This window comes from Hoplias malabaricus, chromosome 7 (assembly GCF_029633855.1).
Source record: "Hoplias malabaricus isolate fHopMal1 chromosome 7, fHopMal1.hap1, whole genome shotgun sequence".
NCBI lineage: Eukaryota > Metazoa > Chordata > Actinopteri > Characiformes > Erythrinidae > Hoplias > Hoplias malabaricus.
Genome location: NC_089806.1, coordinates 5,926,460 through 5,943,407, shown reverse-complemented (window position 1 = coordinate 5,943,407; position 16,948 = coordinate 5,926,460). Strand labels below are relative to the sequence as shown.

The following is a 16,948-nucleotide window of genomic DNA, read 5'->3' as shown; positions in this document are numbered from 1 at the left end:
TTGGACACTGAACCAGAAACTGATGCTTAACTGCACTGCAGTATAATTTTAGACTCTGAAAACCAGGAATCCCACACAATCCCACTGTTTAGCAAACACAGCCGCCACTGTATGACCATAACAAACAGCGACAATCCCAGTGATCAAAGGATATACAGGTCTGTACAGCAGAAAGGCCCTCAACTTCAGTGTTACATAGCAGTGCAGAACAAATGAGCATCCTCTTCCAGACAGAACAGCGTGACTCACAATAACCAGACAGATCTGTTCAGCCTGTATGGAATAAATAAGATAGAGCGATCAGAATAGTGCTGGGTACAGGTATGGGCATGGGCACTGAGGAAATGTGTATTCATTATATCCATGGCTTGCAGCTAATGTCACTCTGTTAAGTAACTGCCGTATTGGTTACTTACTCATTACTCAAACACACAACTGTGATATTTAAACTTTTGATTGTTTCTGTGTCAGTCTGTAGAGCAGCTCGGTTCACTTCCCACATCACAGATAATACAACTAATAATACTGCACCCAGACAGTAATTAGACATTAATTCGACAGGGAAACATGAACCTCACAGTGAAAACAATGTTCTACATACAACAAACCCTTGATTTTTTGACAGACTCTGCCCCACGGAGGGTGTAGAGAGGCATTTGGGATCCGACCTCTGCTTTGCTGTGGCATGGAAACCTGTCTCACTGATCACTCACTTTCAGACAAGGAGAACTACTTCATTAAAATTGAAGCCAAACCAGAGAAATAATTTAGACAGAGATGCGGTAAAACATTATCTTCCAGCAATTTGTTCCACTCTCAGAGCCCAGGGACAGTGGGATCCCTGTCTCACTCACTCAGGTTCAGACAGAAGAGGAGAGAAACACGTGAGAGTCTAGTGGAAAGATAAAGGTTTTCCATTAGATCCGATGACGAAAACGCTAATATGGCTAACAGAGGGTTATGGTCTTTTTATCCTCATTATGCTACACAGTGGGAGCCTTTACCCCTCTGACGTAGAAGCACAGAGACCAACCTTCTCTACATGTTGAGAGAGAGAGGAGCTGTGGATGAGAAATTGAATAATTGGCCCCCATTATGGCAGCCACGCCAATAAAAACGTGACTGCAACACATGGATATTGCCAATTGTGTCTTCTTATAGACGCAGTAAATGCCTATTGGACCACCTAGATATACATGCAATTCAACTTCCTTACGTCACTGGTTCCATTGGTTCTTCTGCCTGGTAGAAAGCATTTTAAGGGTTAATGGCTTTTTGTTTTTCAATAACCGGATTTCTGATCCCACCGAGCAAAACGAACTGCTTAGAGAATTCACCGAAGCCAATGCCTCATCGTAAAACAGGCCCGACGTCTCTGTTGGAATCCAAAAGTTTTGAACCTTCAGTGTTGTCCAGACTTTGGCCCACTTTCATTATGCACCCCCCACCATTTGATCGTTTTTGCTGAGATATTAGCATTAACCCAGTTTTCCAAAGCCAGAAGCTGCTACCTGCCTCACGCCAACCGAGATCTGATTTTGTACGTCTGATGTGGACCCTCATTATTCCCCTCCTTCGCTCCAGTCCCACGAGTCGCGGCCGCTGGACTGGACCAGGAGGCAGAAGGAGAAGAGATGTAATTTCACAGCAGAACAGAACAACCTTGACCCAGATATCAACGGGGCGAGACTGAGGGTCCCCGTGGGATCCTACTTTAGTCCTCACTTGCCGACGGACCTGGAGAATCTGTCACACATGCACAGACACTCGTATTACTGCCTTAATCAGACTGAAAATTCGCTCCAAACCCAGTCACTGCCTGAGAACATGGTACTTCAGGCTAAGCCCGACCAACAGCACTGTGTTTAGGGTCTAGACTGAGTGACTCTGTATATGAGTGAGTGAGTCTCTGAGCCAAGGGGGTGAATGACTGTGTATCTGAGAGGAAATGGATGTGTGATTATATGAGTCAATGATTGTATACGTGAGTGAGTGAGTAACTAGGAGTGAGTGAGTGGATGAGGAATTGAGTATGAGAGTGAGAGTCATGGATGTGTGATTATATGATTGAGTGAGTGACTGTGTAAGGGTGAGAGTCACTGTATTAATGGATGAGTGATTATATGAGTGGCTATGTATGTGATTGAATGACTGAGTGGGTGACCATGAGAATGAGTGAGTGTATATGTGACTATATGTGCTTCTCATCTAAAAGCCTCCATCCCCCAAAAGTCTGGTCCAGTGTGAATTTCAGTGACTTCTCACACAATAAACTTCTAGTTTGCAGTTGTTCCCTTTGTGTCCTTTCACTTGGCAGCCTCTGACTTTTACTGAACAAATGTCTTTCTGTGCCTTTTTGCTGTGGACCTTATCCCACTTTCCAGCCCCTGACAAGCCCTGCGGCACTTCAGATAACCTTCCCTCCATCCTGGAGAACTATTTCCTGGTGGATCATTTCCTTCAGTGTCGCCTTCTGTCCTCACCCCCAGCTGCAGCCTTGTGTTAGGGCTTTGTGAGGCAGATAATGGATACCAGGATTAGATTTACTATACTGCCAGAGCCTGACCCAGCTCAACTTAACCTGATTCAGTGGTCCTCGTCTGGCATGGTGTGTACAGGTGAAGTTGGCCTTTGGGTTTGAGAGTAAGGTCAAGTGGAGGTGATCCAGGGAAAAGATGATCGATAAGACCTTGAGTGCCTTCGCTAATGTAGCCACTTCCTCCTGCATCAAGGAGTCCTAGGCCCAAGGCAGGCTCTGACTGATCACAAGAGTAGTTTTGTCGTTCAAGATACAGATTAACCAACTACTGGTGAGAAGGAACCTTGCGGAACCAAAGAAGGTTACAATGGCACTTTGTGCATTTGACTTTTTACTGACTGTTTCACCCATAACCCTCGAAGAAATTATAGATATGAAATCCTTCTTCAATCCTTTGACTTTTAAACAAGAGCTGACGCTGCTTGTTATTGTTGAACTAGCTAGCGTTCAGCTATGTATCCCCCTCATTAAACAGAATAAAACACTGCATGGCCGTGTGAGGAGGATAAAAGCCATTACCAGTCAAAAATCCAAACGTTCTGGTCGTCTTAGTGTAAACACATTTGTGAGCAGGGTTTTTGAGGCTGAGGCTGCAGAGCCAGCACAGATCTGCCGCTTTTCAGCTGCTGAGGAAGTATAACATTTCAGCAACTCTGCTTTAGGATGAGCATTGGATTGTGGATAATGCCATGCAAATCCTCGATGACGGATTGTGCTAAAAGCTGAAAATGAAGTTGGAAACAAGAGCCAAAATTCTGCATGCTGTAATTGCTGAAGTTTTAGATCTTTTACCCAACAGGATACAACAGTCATCCATGGAAATATGGAACAGATGTGCTCTTCCAGCTCTGGAACCTTCTGATAAAGCATGAACTACCCTCGGCTTCCTCGATTGCCATCCCTCTCTGCAGAGTTTCTGAAAATGAGAAGGAAAAGAATGCTAACCCGTTTTATCTGTCTTTAAAAATCCCCTTTTCTTCGGCTATAGCCTGAGCTCAGATGAGAAAGAGCTGAGGAGTGACTCCAGTTGAGATAAAGATTAGATAATGTTAGATTTAGCTTCTTTCTTGCTTTCACCGTTTCTCTTTGTCTAATACAGGAAGTCAAGCTGAATCTGAAGTGAAAGATGCTTGATGATCTCCCTCAGAATGAACCTGGATTTTGGAAAGTGGGCATTCCAGGTGTTGAAGGTGGATAACATGGAAATTAGTTAAAGGCACACTATTTTAACTTTAAAGTGGAAGCTTCATAATCATGACCTTTAATGGTGAGCTGGCATTGTTACTGTAGGCTCTGCACTGTGTAACTTTTGGAGTAGGGATTTTAACAACAGGTATTATAACGTAATCATATTTCTGTAACGTGCAGGACTCCTTTCTGTAAAGACTTCTAGGTTTTCTTACGTCAACCCAGACTCTGAATTCCTGCTGCTGGAGCTGAAGGAAATGACTCATTCACTCCACTTGATTTTAACTAGGGTGAACAGATCTGAGACGGTGAAAAAGAGGACACGTCTCGGGGGGGCGGGGGGGCTCTCTGAACGAACCGATGTGTGCTATTAGGTACTTTACATCTTTATTTGCTCCACAAAACATGGGTATTTCTTTTTTAATTCATCCGAGAACTTACATTTACGTTTCGGCATAGGTGCTCGAGATGAGGGTGGGTACACGAGATTTGCCTGAGGTAAACAAGGACTACTGACGTGCAGACTGACCAATTAAATGTTTACAGAGAAGGTTATCGACCAATAGCGGTAGCTCTACAGTCAGACCGTCCAATCAGAATATTTTAGACTACTTCACCACGCCCCCTTCTCACTCAAGCGAACCAATCGGAGTATGGGAGGGCGGGACTAGTTTGTGAACGAAACGCTTCTCAAAGTTCTTTGTAAGCTCTAGAAAAACAAAATCCCGGACGTTTGTGAAATTCCCAACGGGACAAAAGAAGAGGACATGTTTGGATAAAAGAGGACGTCTGGTCACCCTAGCTTAACTAAGACTGTACCACTACTACACACACAGCAAACATCTGCCCTGAACACATTTTAATCAGGTGTTTAGACTCGGAGTCACTCACCGAGTGTCGACCTCATTTACTATATGCTTCAGAGTCGACTCCCTTCTACTTTCACAACAAGAGAAATAGATTCACACATGGCAAGTGGGCGGAGTAGGTCCAAAATGTCTGATCTTGACTTAAGAAGTGCAGCAGAATCAGACCGACTCGTTTAATCACGTTTTTTTCTGCTTTAGGCAGTGCACAAAACACAGACTTGGGTGATTGTTTTCTCCTTTTTCTTTCTTCTTCTTCTTCTTCTCCCCCCACCACTGTTTGTTGGTAGACTCCAGATCCCCACAATTAAGGTGCCATAGATCGAGCTGAGTATCTCTCCTGCATAAAGGCAGCGTCAGTTCCGTAATGAGAAGATTCACTGGAGGAAATCTCTAACCACTACATTTAAGGCTGAGTAAAGTCCAGCGGATTTGAATGTGTTTCTTCTTTAAGGGGGTGGCTGTGAGCAGAGCAAACTGTAAAACGTCCTGCTTCAGCCTGAAGAAATGAATGTATGACCCCAGCTTTGAAGCCATAGCAACAGGGTGGCGCCGTCTTTCAGAAGCAACAAATTGCCTATTAGCTAGTCTGCATCTGCATTTGAAAGGAAACCGAGATGTAGTCATTAGAAGTGCGATGCTGTTAAGACCAAGTGGCAGCAGAGAGGCTTTAGGAGTGTGGGGGGGTAGAATAGCTGCTGTGTTTGGCAGACATGCACACGGAGCAGAGTGTATTTCTATAGCTCTGGTTAAATGGAGCTTTCATATAATGCACGCCCCTCAGTGTAATGGCTTGATGCTGGCACCTAGCTGAGACATTCACGGCTAGTTCACAAAGTCAGCTTCCTAATGGCTATGAGAATAGGCCTCACACTGTGGGCCGCTGCCACACTGTTTTCTTTTGGAGATAAACTGCATGATGTTGGTAAGCAGTTTTAATAAGCGTTCGGATCTGATCCAGCCGTTTTGAGCTGAGCTAGTCTGCAGGACGCAGTGGACTGGGCCTTTGAAACAGAATGGTGGGAGGTGCTGAGAGGGTGGTTGCTGTTTTAACCTTCATTATGAAGCATTAACCCCGCTTCTCTTTGATCTATCAGCGTGAGGAGCTCCTCTTCAGATTGTAGAGGAAGATGAGAGATTGTCGCTCTGTACCACAGCGTGAGAGAGTCAAGATTTAGGGAGAGAGCTAAATAAGAGAAATGGCAGTTACTGACCATCACTCGCTCACTCTCACACTCTCAACTGTAGACGATTACTCACTCACTCACTCACACACTCACACATTGTGGACAGTGTCACACACTCACCCAGTCACTCACTCACACCTGTGGACAGTGTCACACACTCACCCAGTCACTCACCCATTCACTTACACACTCACTCAGTAGCCAGGTCTCTCAAACACATTCATCAAATCACTCACACAGTGAAAAGTGTGTGTGTGTATTCACTGCCAGTCATGGGTTAGATGGAGAGTGCAGATTCCCTTGTGCCTCTGTAATGACAATAAAATCACATTATCGTGTTATTGCATTATATTGCACACACTGAAGGGATTTTACAGCTGTATCATAAACTGTGAGCGTACATCCTGCTTCTCCTGCTTCCAGAGAAACCACTGTGTTTCTACGGAAGGTTTGGAGTTCATGTTCTGTTTAGTGTAATCAATCTAATCCAGTGAAGGCCTGGGAGTCGTTTGCTTATGATCCGAGTGGTCTAATTACAAGAGCCATTTAGACTTTCCACACCGCTGAAGCAGTCTGCTAGCGTTTTATCATTCACTTCTTTTTACACCAACAACATGCTCAACCGGCTGTGACCACACTGCCTTGCCTCGGCTGGTGATTTATAGTGTCCAGGGAGTGGAACTTTGTTTTTTCTTCCCTGGGCCAGTTTCCCTTCCCTAGAGGCTGGCGCACCTAGCTTAAGCAGTTAGCAATGAAATGTGCTGAAAGCCATGGCTTCTTGACTCTCTGGGTCTGAGTGAGTGGAGGGAAGCGGGTGAACCTGGCGCTCTCAGAGCCCTGGTGGACGTCTGGCTCAGTGCAGGAGTGTGTACGTCATGCTGGAGCCCGCCTGTAATTCCAGGAGATGCTGGAGTTTTCTCAGACCTCTGTCAGACATTTTGTTATAATAGCATTGCTGCGCATTACTCAATAGCAGCTCAGTCTCCAGACCAGTGCCAAGCTGCCTGTCCTTCCCTTCAGCTTCTAAATGAGCTTAGCCTCTGCACAAGCAGCAGATCAGACAGATCCTTGCTGTTTTGAGAAGCACACAGAGGCCGAGTGATAGGAAAATAATAGAATGCATCATTTCTGCTCTTTATATTTGGTTATGACTCTCCTTGCCTTTATAGGAGCATCAGTCCTGTCAGCGAAGAATTCATATTCCAGGGGAACAGCTGTAGGGCGTGTCTCCAGACCTCAGTCCTAGTTCATAATCAAGAACAGCAGGTGATATCTGCAGGAGCTGCAGCAGAGATCACGTTTGTTTTTATCCGACTCACGACGGCAGCTCGTAAAATTACACCGTGGTCTTTTGAAGAGGTTCAAACGCTCCTTGGATCGGTGGCCGACGAAAGAATCCAGCGAGAGCTGGACGCTGCAACAAGGAAGGAACAAACTCTACTGATCTGTCTAAACTGATGACAGAGCTGTGTTCAGTCCCAAACTACAACGACAACACGCCAATACACCATGAGTAAACACCGCTTAACGTTACCGCTGCCGTTGTTGTGGTTTCCAAAGACCACTGTTCCCTTTACAGACTGGGTTTTGAGACGACACCGGATACAGTTCAGGAGGGAGCCATGGTAGTGGAAAACCGACAAGGGACCAAAAACGAGTACAGTCCAGTGGAATAGGTGCCGTGTAGTGGAAAAGCACCATGTGAAAGTGGCTCACAGAAGCCTGAGGCCGGTGTCAGGGTTAGTGATGGAGGGCTGTCTTGGACTCCTGGACTCTAAGGCATCACCATGGGTGGAACCCCCCACTCTCCCCGCGATGGAGCTGATGCATTTCTGCTGTTTTCTGATCTGCGTAGTGTGATTTTAATTAGCGTTGTAATGCAAAAACAAATTAGTTTGGCACAGCATGCAGACGCGTCTCTGCCCATCAGCCGAGACATGATTATATTCAGTCGTGCTTCTCATTATTTTATTCCCCCCACCCCCCAACAACACCCTCTTCCGCCACCACACACATGAGCTGTGCAACTCATTACAGACGTGCAGGGGACGCTCCAGTGGAGTAACACTGACAGGGATGGCTGCCCACAGAGCACTGGTTACAGTCAGTATTCAGAGCCAATAGGACGACAGCACTTCCGCGTCACATCAAATGTTTGGTGACATTTCTGTTTTTAAAAATGGCATTAATTAATGGAGATGAGCATGTTGTCTGTACACACTCTCTCATTGGTTCCAGTGACCCTTCAGGAACACTGTTTGTTTACAGATTGCAGTCTGAGTTGTTCTGCATACTTTATTCGCCCATTTGTACCTTGTTCTTAATTGTGTCAAAAGTTTAGGATCAAGAAGAGAATGTATATGCTGTGAAAGCAAAGCAACCCAAAAACAAATGTAATATATGTTTAAAAGCTCATTTTCTCTTTCTCTCTCTTTCTTGTTCTATCTTTCTCTCTTTCTCACTTTCTCAATCTCTCTTTCTCCCTCTCACTCTTTCTCTCACTCTTTCTCTCACTCTTTCTCTTTCTTTCTCTCTCTTTCTCACTCTCAATCTTTCTCTCTAGCTTTCTCTCACTTTCTCAATCTCTTTCTTTCTTTCTCTCAATCTCTTTCTATCTTTCTCTCTCTTTCTCTCTAGCTTTCTCTTTCTCCCTCTCTTTCCCTCTCTCTCTCTTTCTCACGCTTTCTCACTCTTTCTCTCTATTTCTCTTTCTCTCACTTTCTCAATCTTTCTCTCTCTTTCTCAATCTCTCTTTCTCTCTCTCACTCTTTCTCTTTCTATCTTTCTCTCTCTTTCTCTCTCTCTCTTTCTCTCTTTCCTCTCTCTCTCTTTCTCTTTCTATCTTTCTTTCTCTTCCTCACTTTCTCAATCTCTTTCTCTCTCTCTCTCTCTCTCTGTATTAATTTATTTGGCAATTTATTCCTTTGTGAAAGTCTCCCAGTGCTGCTCTTTAAACCCAACATTATATTTTGACTGATTTGAGTTCACAAACCCTCTCATCTCTGTCAGAACGAAGCAAATGAAGCTGTACAACTTTTCCTGAATAGCTGCACGCTTTTATTATGCATCATTAGCGGAAGACAAGCCGTAATTTGTCTTTCAGGAGTCCTGAAAGAGCGCTTCACTGAACGCTGTTGTCATGGCGGTTGCTTGAGGTGGGGAGGACGGGGAGGATGGGCGTCCCGGTGGCCTCGTCAGGGGATCAGGGCCCAGCCCCGGTCCTCGATCAGTTTTCGATTTAGCAGACGCCCTTCCTGTCAGATGAAGAATAGACGAAGTGAGCGGCTGAAGTCGGTAGCTCAGAAGAGGGATGTGTTGGCTCCAAGGTTGTGCAGTGACGGATGCTGGGATGGATGGAGCTCAGACGTTAATCATCGCTTGTCAGACACTGAGAGCAACAGGATCCTGAGTAAAGTGGCACTTGAGCCCTGTGCGTTACACACTCTGCGGAGGAAAGACTCTTTCATGAGCAGCCGCGTAACAGGAGACGTTCAAAACTAACAGCGCTGCTTGTTTGTGTGTGTGTTTTCTCTCCACAGTGGAATAGGCAGGAACTGGCCGTGGGCGTCTGGAGGCAGCAGTATTTTGGCGGAGTACGGCACTCTGCATCTGGAGTTCATACATCTGAGCAGACTGTCTGGGAAGCCGGTGTTCGCTGAGAAGGTGAGCATCCATTGGCAGCCTTTCCTTTTGTTGTACATTCATGCCTTAAAGGAATAGTGTGGTGAGAAGCTGATGTGCATTGTTTTCCTCTTCCCCAAGAGGCAGTCGAACAGCCAGGAAGTGCTTTGAGTCAGAATAAAGCTTTAGAACAGGAGCTATGATGCTAATGTTGCTAACAAACACTGGAAGTCAGTAGTCACCCGAGTAGCGCAAATGTTGTCTATGTGTGTACATCAGCAAAGCTTGTCTGATACCGCATCCTGGTCTAAATAGATGTGTCTCAGGTGTTGACCTCAAGCTATGAGAGTGAAAAGAAACTCCCCATGGAGCTGGAGGCTACACCCATCCTCTGAACTCTCTATTAATCACCTGAAACCTTAAGGTTTCTGCTCCAGCCCTGGGACCACTTAGTGAATCCTTCGTAGGTTTTCTTTAGTTTGTTTTTATATCCCCCGCTTCTGCAGAGGTTCGGCATCACGATGCTTTAGATCTCACAGGACCTCCTCACATCACCGTCCTCAACACAGCCCCCCAGCCTCTTCCTGAACCAGACCTGACCTGCTGCAGTGTCGACGCTGATAGATGATACCATTACAAACCCCTGAATGAGGCTGCACTTAACTGTGAAAGTGACCTGGACTCTATAGATTGATGAGCGCAATCTCCACCAGAAAACATCACTTGCATTTCAAGCGAGCTCCGAGTTTACTGCACCTCTCACTGGAGCTGACGCACTGCACCAGAGCGTCTTTAAAACTGTACGTTCCTTTTGTCGTTACAGGTCATGAACATTCGCAAAGTGCTCAATCGCCTGGACAAGCCTCAGGGGCTCTACCCCAACTATCTGAACCCCAACAGTGGACAGTGGGGACAACGTAAGTCTGGGTTAATTCTTCAGTCTCTCTCTCTTTCAGGGTTCCTCCTACTTCTCTACCGACCGTTGCTTACAAATAAAGGTGTGTGAATGGTCACAGGAGCGTAAGATATAGTGGGTGTGTACAGTCTCCAGATACCATGCTTCTTTAGTATGCAGAGATGCCTTATATAGAATATGACAATTACAAACAGCAGGTATGAGCTTCTCTTCCATTACACTGTTGAGAATAGGAACAAAACGCAGGTAGGAACTCAACATTAAAGCGGTTGAGTCTGGGAACCTCTGAGGAATTGTCTGACCTAATCAGTGTAGTCCCGTCTCTGATTTGTAACCCGTGCGTTGAGTAGAGTAAATGTCAGCTCCATGTTGCACCAAGGCAACAAAGAAAACAACGAAGAAGGAATTATGAATCATCACTTTGCTGTCGGCCCAAAATTCCTGTGCTTTGAAGTGGTGCTTTAGATGTAGGTCTCTTATGGCATCGCTCCCAATAACCCATTAGACACCTTTTGTTTATTAAACTGAAAGCTTTATAAATGCTGAAAGATAAATACACACTTTAGACCAACGTTTGCTGCCTTCTAGATGACGTCTTTTTCAGATGACTGCTCGTTTCAGCATTCAGCACCTAGCTACACTGTGTTATATCAACACGGCTGTGTAATCAGTGTGAGTTGATTCTAGACGTGACTCTTTATGAAGCACATAATATGACGAGTTTCACACATTGACTGTGCATTTCACATAATAACTATATATTTACATTATAAAAACTCAAACACGCTGATGTCCTGACCCTTGATCCCACAGCAGCAGGATGTGCGTAGGTCTCTGAAAGCTCTCTAAAAGATTGGTTGATTTAATCATGATTTAATGGTGATAATCATCTTAGTGGTGCAGGTGTAGCATGTGTTCTCTTACGGCTCTCGGTGTCCAGTGTGGCTCAGTTATGAAACAAACACCTCGTTCAGGAAAGGTTCTCTTTGGGTTTGTTGTCTGTATTAAAATAAAATAATAATAAGCCTCCTACGGACCGGCGTAAACATAAGGAATTGTGTCTCTCGCCTTCTTTCTCTTTCCCAGGGACACTCACATGCTGCCTCTGAAAGGTCAGTCAGATGAGTGCAAGAGCAGGGCAGCCACTAGTGAAGTGTATTTTGTATGCGCACACACACACGCACACTCTCGTTTCTACACATTGTGTGTGTGTGTGTGTGGTACTTGCCCTGGGAAAGAGTCTGAGGGCTTTTTTTTTATTATTTATATATTTCTCTTGTGCTCTCTCTGTCTGTCTTTCTCTGTCTGTCTCTCTCTGTCTATCTCTCTCTTGCTCTGTCGGTCTGTCTCTCGCTCTGGCTCTCTCTCGCTCTGTCTCTGTCTCTCTTGCTCTCTCTCGCTCTGGCTCTCTCTCGCTCTGTCTCTGTCTCTCTTGCTCTCTCTCGCTCTCTCTCTTGCTCTGTCTATCTCACTCTCTCTCGCTCTGTCTCTCTCACTCTCTCGCTCTGTCTCTTTCTCACTCTCTCTCGCTCGCTCTGTCTCTTTCTCGCTGCCTCTGTCTCTCTCTCTGTCTCTCTCTCTCTGTCTCTCTCTTGCTCTTTCTCTGTCTCTCTCTCTTGCTCTCTCTCTTGCTCTCTCTCTCGCTCTCACTCTCTCCCTCTCACTCTCTCCCTCTCTCTCTCTCTCTCTCTCTCTCTCTCTCTCTCTCTCTGTCTCTTGCTCTCTCTCTCCCCTCTAAAAGACCTTTTTTCATTTTTGTTAGTGGATTAATGGAGCACAAGGCTTTTCGCGGTGCTTCACTATAATCACATTCTTAAAATGCTCCTCAGACAGACCTAGTTTTTTATCCCATTGCCAGCTTATAATTGAGCTCGGTGTTGGTTTTCCTGTAGATGCGCACAGATCTTTCTTTTCAACAGTTTTTCTTTCATCAGAATTTGAGGGGATTCATTGTGAGGAGCCAAAAGCCAAAACTGCAGGCCTTTAGAGTCAGTTCTGACCCATTGTACAGACGAACTGCATTGTTAGACTGACGTTGCCTCGTACGGTGCTCTGTTATTAGAATATGTTTGTAAATATTACCCAGAGACGCTGCAGCGGATTGGGCTTTGAATCTCAGCGGTGCAGTGTTTCACCTGTAGCCGGTGTGCTGAGACGTGCTCGGTGCCCACAAAATGTCCGCCGCTGCCTCGCGGCTAATGGCTCGCCCGATGTAAACAACTAATTGCAAGAACTCCTCCGCTGATGTTCCTCCGCTCAGTGACTCAGATGTTAATTCAGTCATGTTTCTGATTCACTCAGGCCTCTAGCTAAGGCTGTAATAACTTCTCGGACGGAATAATTGGCGTGTGAGGGTGAAATTAAGCTCCAGTGTGCATCCGGCTGCCATCTCTATTTGTACATTACCTCATTAGCATTGAGACAAAAGTACCACCGTAATTACCCCAAATGATTTCTTCTGTGTTTCAACTCCAAAGCCCCCCCACAGTCCTGGCTTGTGTCTCATTCACCGCCTCCTGATTTGATTATGGAAGGTTTAAGTTCCTCCACAAGGGGGTGCTATTTACACTGAAGTTTGTTTGTTTTGTTGCTCCTCAGCAGTGCTGTTTTACGTTAATGAAACTGGGCCCGGTTTGTCGTTGTTATTTTCCTCCATCTGATAATAAATCTAAGACTAATTTAGTTCGTATCTTAATCTGTACACGGCACAGAAGTCTAGCCATTCATTAACAGCACGACTCGAGCAGCTGGGCTTAGGCTGGTCCCAGTGTAATGACCATGCGCTAATGCTACTTTCTCCCTATCACAAATTAGCAAGACTGGCTAACGGTTTCAGTGTGGAAGTGGTTGAGAGTAGGGCATGATGGGAGTTTGAGGCAAACCAAGGAGGAACAGCGTCTTTATTTATTTACTTCCATGTTTTTTATCTTGATTATTTTTTTATATTTTGTACCTGAAGTGTGTGTGTGTGTGTGTGTGTCATAAGTGTGACATTACTGTACCCACCCTCTGTTTGATATGCAGATTTCCCCAGTGTCATAATCATCACCAACCAATCATCTTTGGCCTTTGCATAGCAACTGCAGGCCAATCAGCTCATTGTATTTGTTGCTCAGTGCTTTGAGACAGAACTGTGCAGAAACACTGAACACAGTCATTGGAGAGGGACTCACCACACCTTCCTACAGTATGTGTGAAAGTTTGTGGACACCCCTTATAACTAGGTTGTCGTACAGTAAGCAGTAATGAATTTGAATATGCGATGATAAGGGAATATCCAGCGTTGTAACGTTTTTCCCTGTGCTGTGCGGCCCGTCTCTGAGGATCCCTCGTCTGCGGAGGTCTGAGAGCACTTCAGTGAGGCAGAGCTCCAGGCTGTGGGGCTGCAGGGAGGCTCAGGTCATTTCTACTGGACCCCCATAGCCCAGAGTCTTCAGACAGACTCAGAGAGAGAGAGAGAGGCAGGCGTCACACTCTAAAGAAATGGGAAGAGTTTTCTGTCCGAGTAAGCTTTTGTTGCTCTCTCTCTCTCTCTCTCTTTGCCCGCTCTTTTGTCCAGGAGAAATAAACAGAGATAATACGAGAGGGCAGCTAGCCGCAGGGAGAGGGGGCCGATAGCGTGGTCCTGCATTAAAAATAGCCCGCCATCTTCTGCCTTCACACAAGAGCCGCGTTCTGTCCTGAGGGGGCGGGTCTCATATAGGTCAGTGGCGCCATTGACTGGAGTGGACTGAGAGGAAATCTGCACCCTGTAGGGATTTATTAAATGGAAATATTTTCTTTCCTTCTCTCTTTTATTTATTTATTTAGTCCATTTCTTTATTTTTTTCTGTACCATTTGGATTGTATTGTTCTTGCATTATAATTATAGTCCTACATTCTAATGAAGATAAATCTGTATTCACAATACATTAATGATTATATTACACACAATCTCTCTCTCTCTCTCTCTACTCCCCCAGTGTCTCTCTCTCTCTCTACACTGTCTCTTTCTCTGTCTCCACTCCCCAATCTCTCTCTCTCTCTCTACTCCCCCAGTGTCTGTCTCTCTCTCTTTACTCCCCCAGTGTCTCGCTCTCTCTCTACTCCGTGTCTCTCTCTACTCCCACAGTGTCTCTCTCTCCACTCCCAGTGTCTGTCTCTCTCTCTAGCCCAACAGTCTCTCTCTACTCCCCCAGTGTCTGTCTCTCTCTCTCGCCTGAATGTAGTCTCTCTCTTTCTCTCTCGCGCTCTCTCTCTCTCTACTCCCCCAGTGTCTCTCTCTCTAGTCCCACAGTCTCTCTCTCTCTCTCTCTCTCTCTACTCCCCCAGTATCTCTCTCTCTAGTCCCACAGTCTCTCTCTCTCTCTCTCTCTCTCTCCACTCACCCAGTGTCTGTCTCTCTCTCTCTCTCTCTCTCTCTCTCTCTCCACTCCCCCAGTGTCTGTCTCTCTCTCTCTCTCTCTCTCTCTCGCCTGAGTGTAGTCTCTCCTTTGACCTTTAGAGATGGCTGGTTCTTGTCTCTCAGTGCGGGTGAGGAAAAGCTGGTGAATGTTCAGCATGTGGCTCTCGGGGCTGCTGTGGGCACAGAGTGTGTTAAACAGAGTGGGGTTTGGAGGTGGGGGGTGTTCTGAGAGGCTCTCTTTGTCCTTCAGCAGCCACAGAGATCTAACAGCAGGAGCCATGTTTCTACTGACAGCCTGTTACAGCTCTGAGGCTATAGTCTCTCTCTCTCTCTCTCTCTCTCTCTCTCCCCCCCCCCAATGGATGCTCCCGTTTCCCTCCATAGCCCTTTTCCACCAAAGTTTTATACTGGTTTAAGAATTGAGCACCAGAGCCGGAGATAAACAGAGTTATGGATTATCCACTGTTTACAGTGCAGTCAGATCAGAGTGAGGTATGATGCACTGGTGGAAATGTTGCGGAGTCCTGAGCCATCAGCTGAACTTGTGAGAAGTGAGAAAAGTAGCCCATGTGTGCCGTTACATTTTGAGGCTTGTACTTTTTCTAGAGCTGCTTTAGCTCCACAAGCAGACACCCTCACAGTTAGTTTCCAGCGGAGAATAACGTTTTCTGGGTTTGGGGAACCAGTAAAAGTGGGTGAAAACGGCCAAAAATGTCCCAGTTAGCTTCACAAGTTGGATCTTTTGAGCTCGGTTCTAATTCTAACTGCATGGAGGGGCAGTGGAAGGTGTTCTCTTGGTGTGTAACAGAAGCTCATCCAGTTTGTCTGAAGTGGGGTTGTTGTAAGACTCCTGTGAATACTCCTGTGTCTTAACGCGAGCGGATCCTCCCAGCAACGCTCCTGCCTCCGCTGTAAAGACCTTCCCAGTAGATGACAAGCTGTTCCTCCAGCAGAGTGAGGGCAGATACCTCCATCCATTCACTCTGAAGTGGTGTGGAGTGCTGTTCCTGCAGACGGTCTGTGGCAGACACACGGGGCGTGCACATCGTGTAAAAGTGACTGAAACGTTGTACTGTTCCAGACCTTCAGGTCCATCAGTGTCGTCTTACGTTTCAGCCCTCGTTAGTTTTTGACTAAGCCATAAGAGGGGTCATTTACTTATTCCAGTCTTAAAGGCAGAGGGTCAAATCTGTTTCATTGTGAAGGATACAGAGAGGGTGGGGGAAATGGACGTGGGACTTGAACTACAGACGTTTTACTCTCATGAAGCTCTCAGTGGACTTCAGGGGGAAATAAATTACCAGATGAATGTAGGACATGGCCCCTTCACGACTCATGTTGCAGTGGGTTTATAATTGTGTGTGGGGGTGGGGGGGGGGCTGTTTACTGATGACTGCTGACGTTTGTGGCGTAAACACTGCCCAGTGGTTAATGAGGTATATATATTTATGAGCGTGACACTCAGTGACACTCTCTCCCTCACAAACATACAGAAAACATAGTCATCTCTAACGCCCAGTGAAGCAGACAGCACTGAATGCTGTGGCCATCTGACTGCACACACACACACACAGTTGTCTCCATGGCGTCAGGAGATATTACTTAGACTTCCATTCAGTTTGGGGAGGTGTTCTCTACACTTTACCATAATTGATACTATCTTAACCCTACCACTGAACTTAATACTGCCCTAACCTCAGCCCTAACTACTACTGCCCTAACCTCAGCCCTAACTACTACTGCCCTAACCTCAGCCCTAACTACTGCCGCCCTAACCTCGGCCCCTAACTACTGCCGCCCTAACCTCGGCCCTAACTACTGCCGCCCTAAACCTCGGCCCCTAACTACTGCCGCCCTAACCTCGGCCCCTAACTACTGCCGCCCTAACCTCGGCCCCTAACTACTGCCGCCCTAAACCTCGGCCCCTAACTACTGCCGCCCTAAACCTCGGCCCTAACTACTGCCGCCCTAAACCTCGGCCCTAACTACTGCCGCCCTAAACCTCGGCCCTAACTACTGCCGCCCTAAACCTCGGCCCTAACTACTGCCGCCCTAACCTCGGCCCTAACTACTGCCGCCCTAAACCTCGGCCCCTAACTACTGCCGCCCTAACCTCGGCCCCTAACTACTGCCGCCCTAACCTCGGCCCCTAACTACTGCCGCCCTAAACCTCGGCCCCTAACTACTGCCGCCCTAAACCTCGGCTCCTAACTACTGCCGCCCTAAACCTCGGCTCCTAACTACTGC

The 16,948-nt window shown here is 46.3% G+C and overlaps 1 protein-coding gene across 1 annotated transcript in view; it reads left to right on the top strand.

Annotated features, from left to right (window-relative positions):
- Positions 1 to 16,948, top strand: part of man1a1 (mannosidase, alpha, class 1A, member 1) — a 143,603-nt gene that overhangs the window by 105,675 nt on the left and 20,980 nt on the right. The window contains exons 6-7 of the mRNA XM_066676490.1: positions 9,320 to 9,443; positions 10,225 to 10,318. Coding sequence (XP_066532587.1) covers positions 9,320 to 9,443; positions 10,225 to 10,318 — 218 coding nt within the window. The remainder of the gene's footprint in view (positions 1 to 9,319; positions 9,444 to 10,224; positions 10,319 to 16,948) is intronic.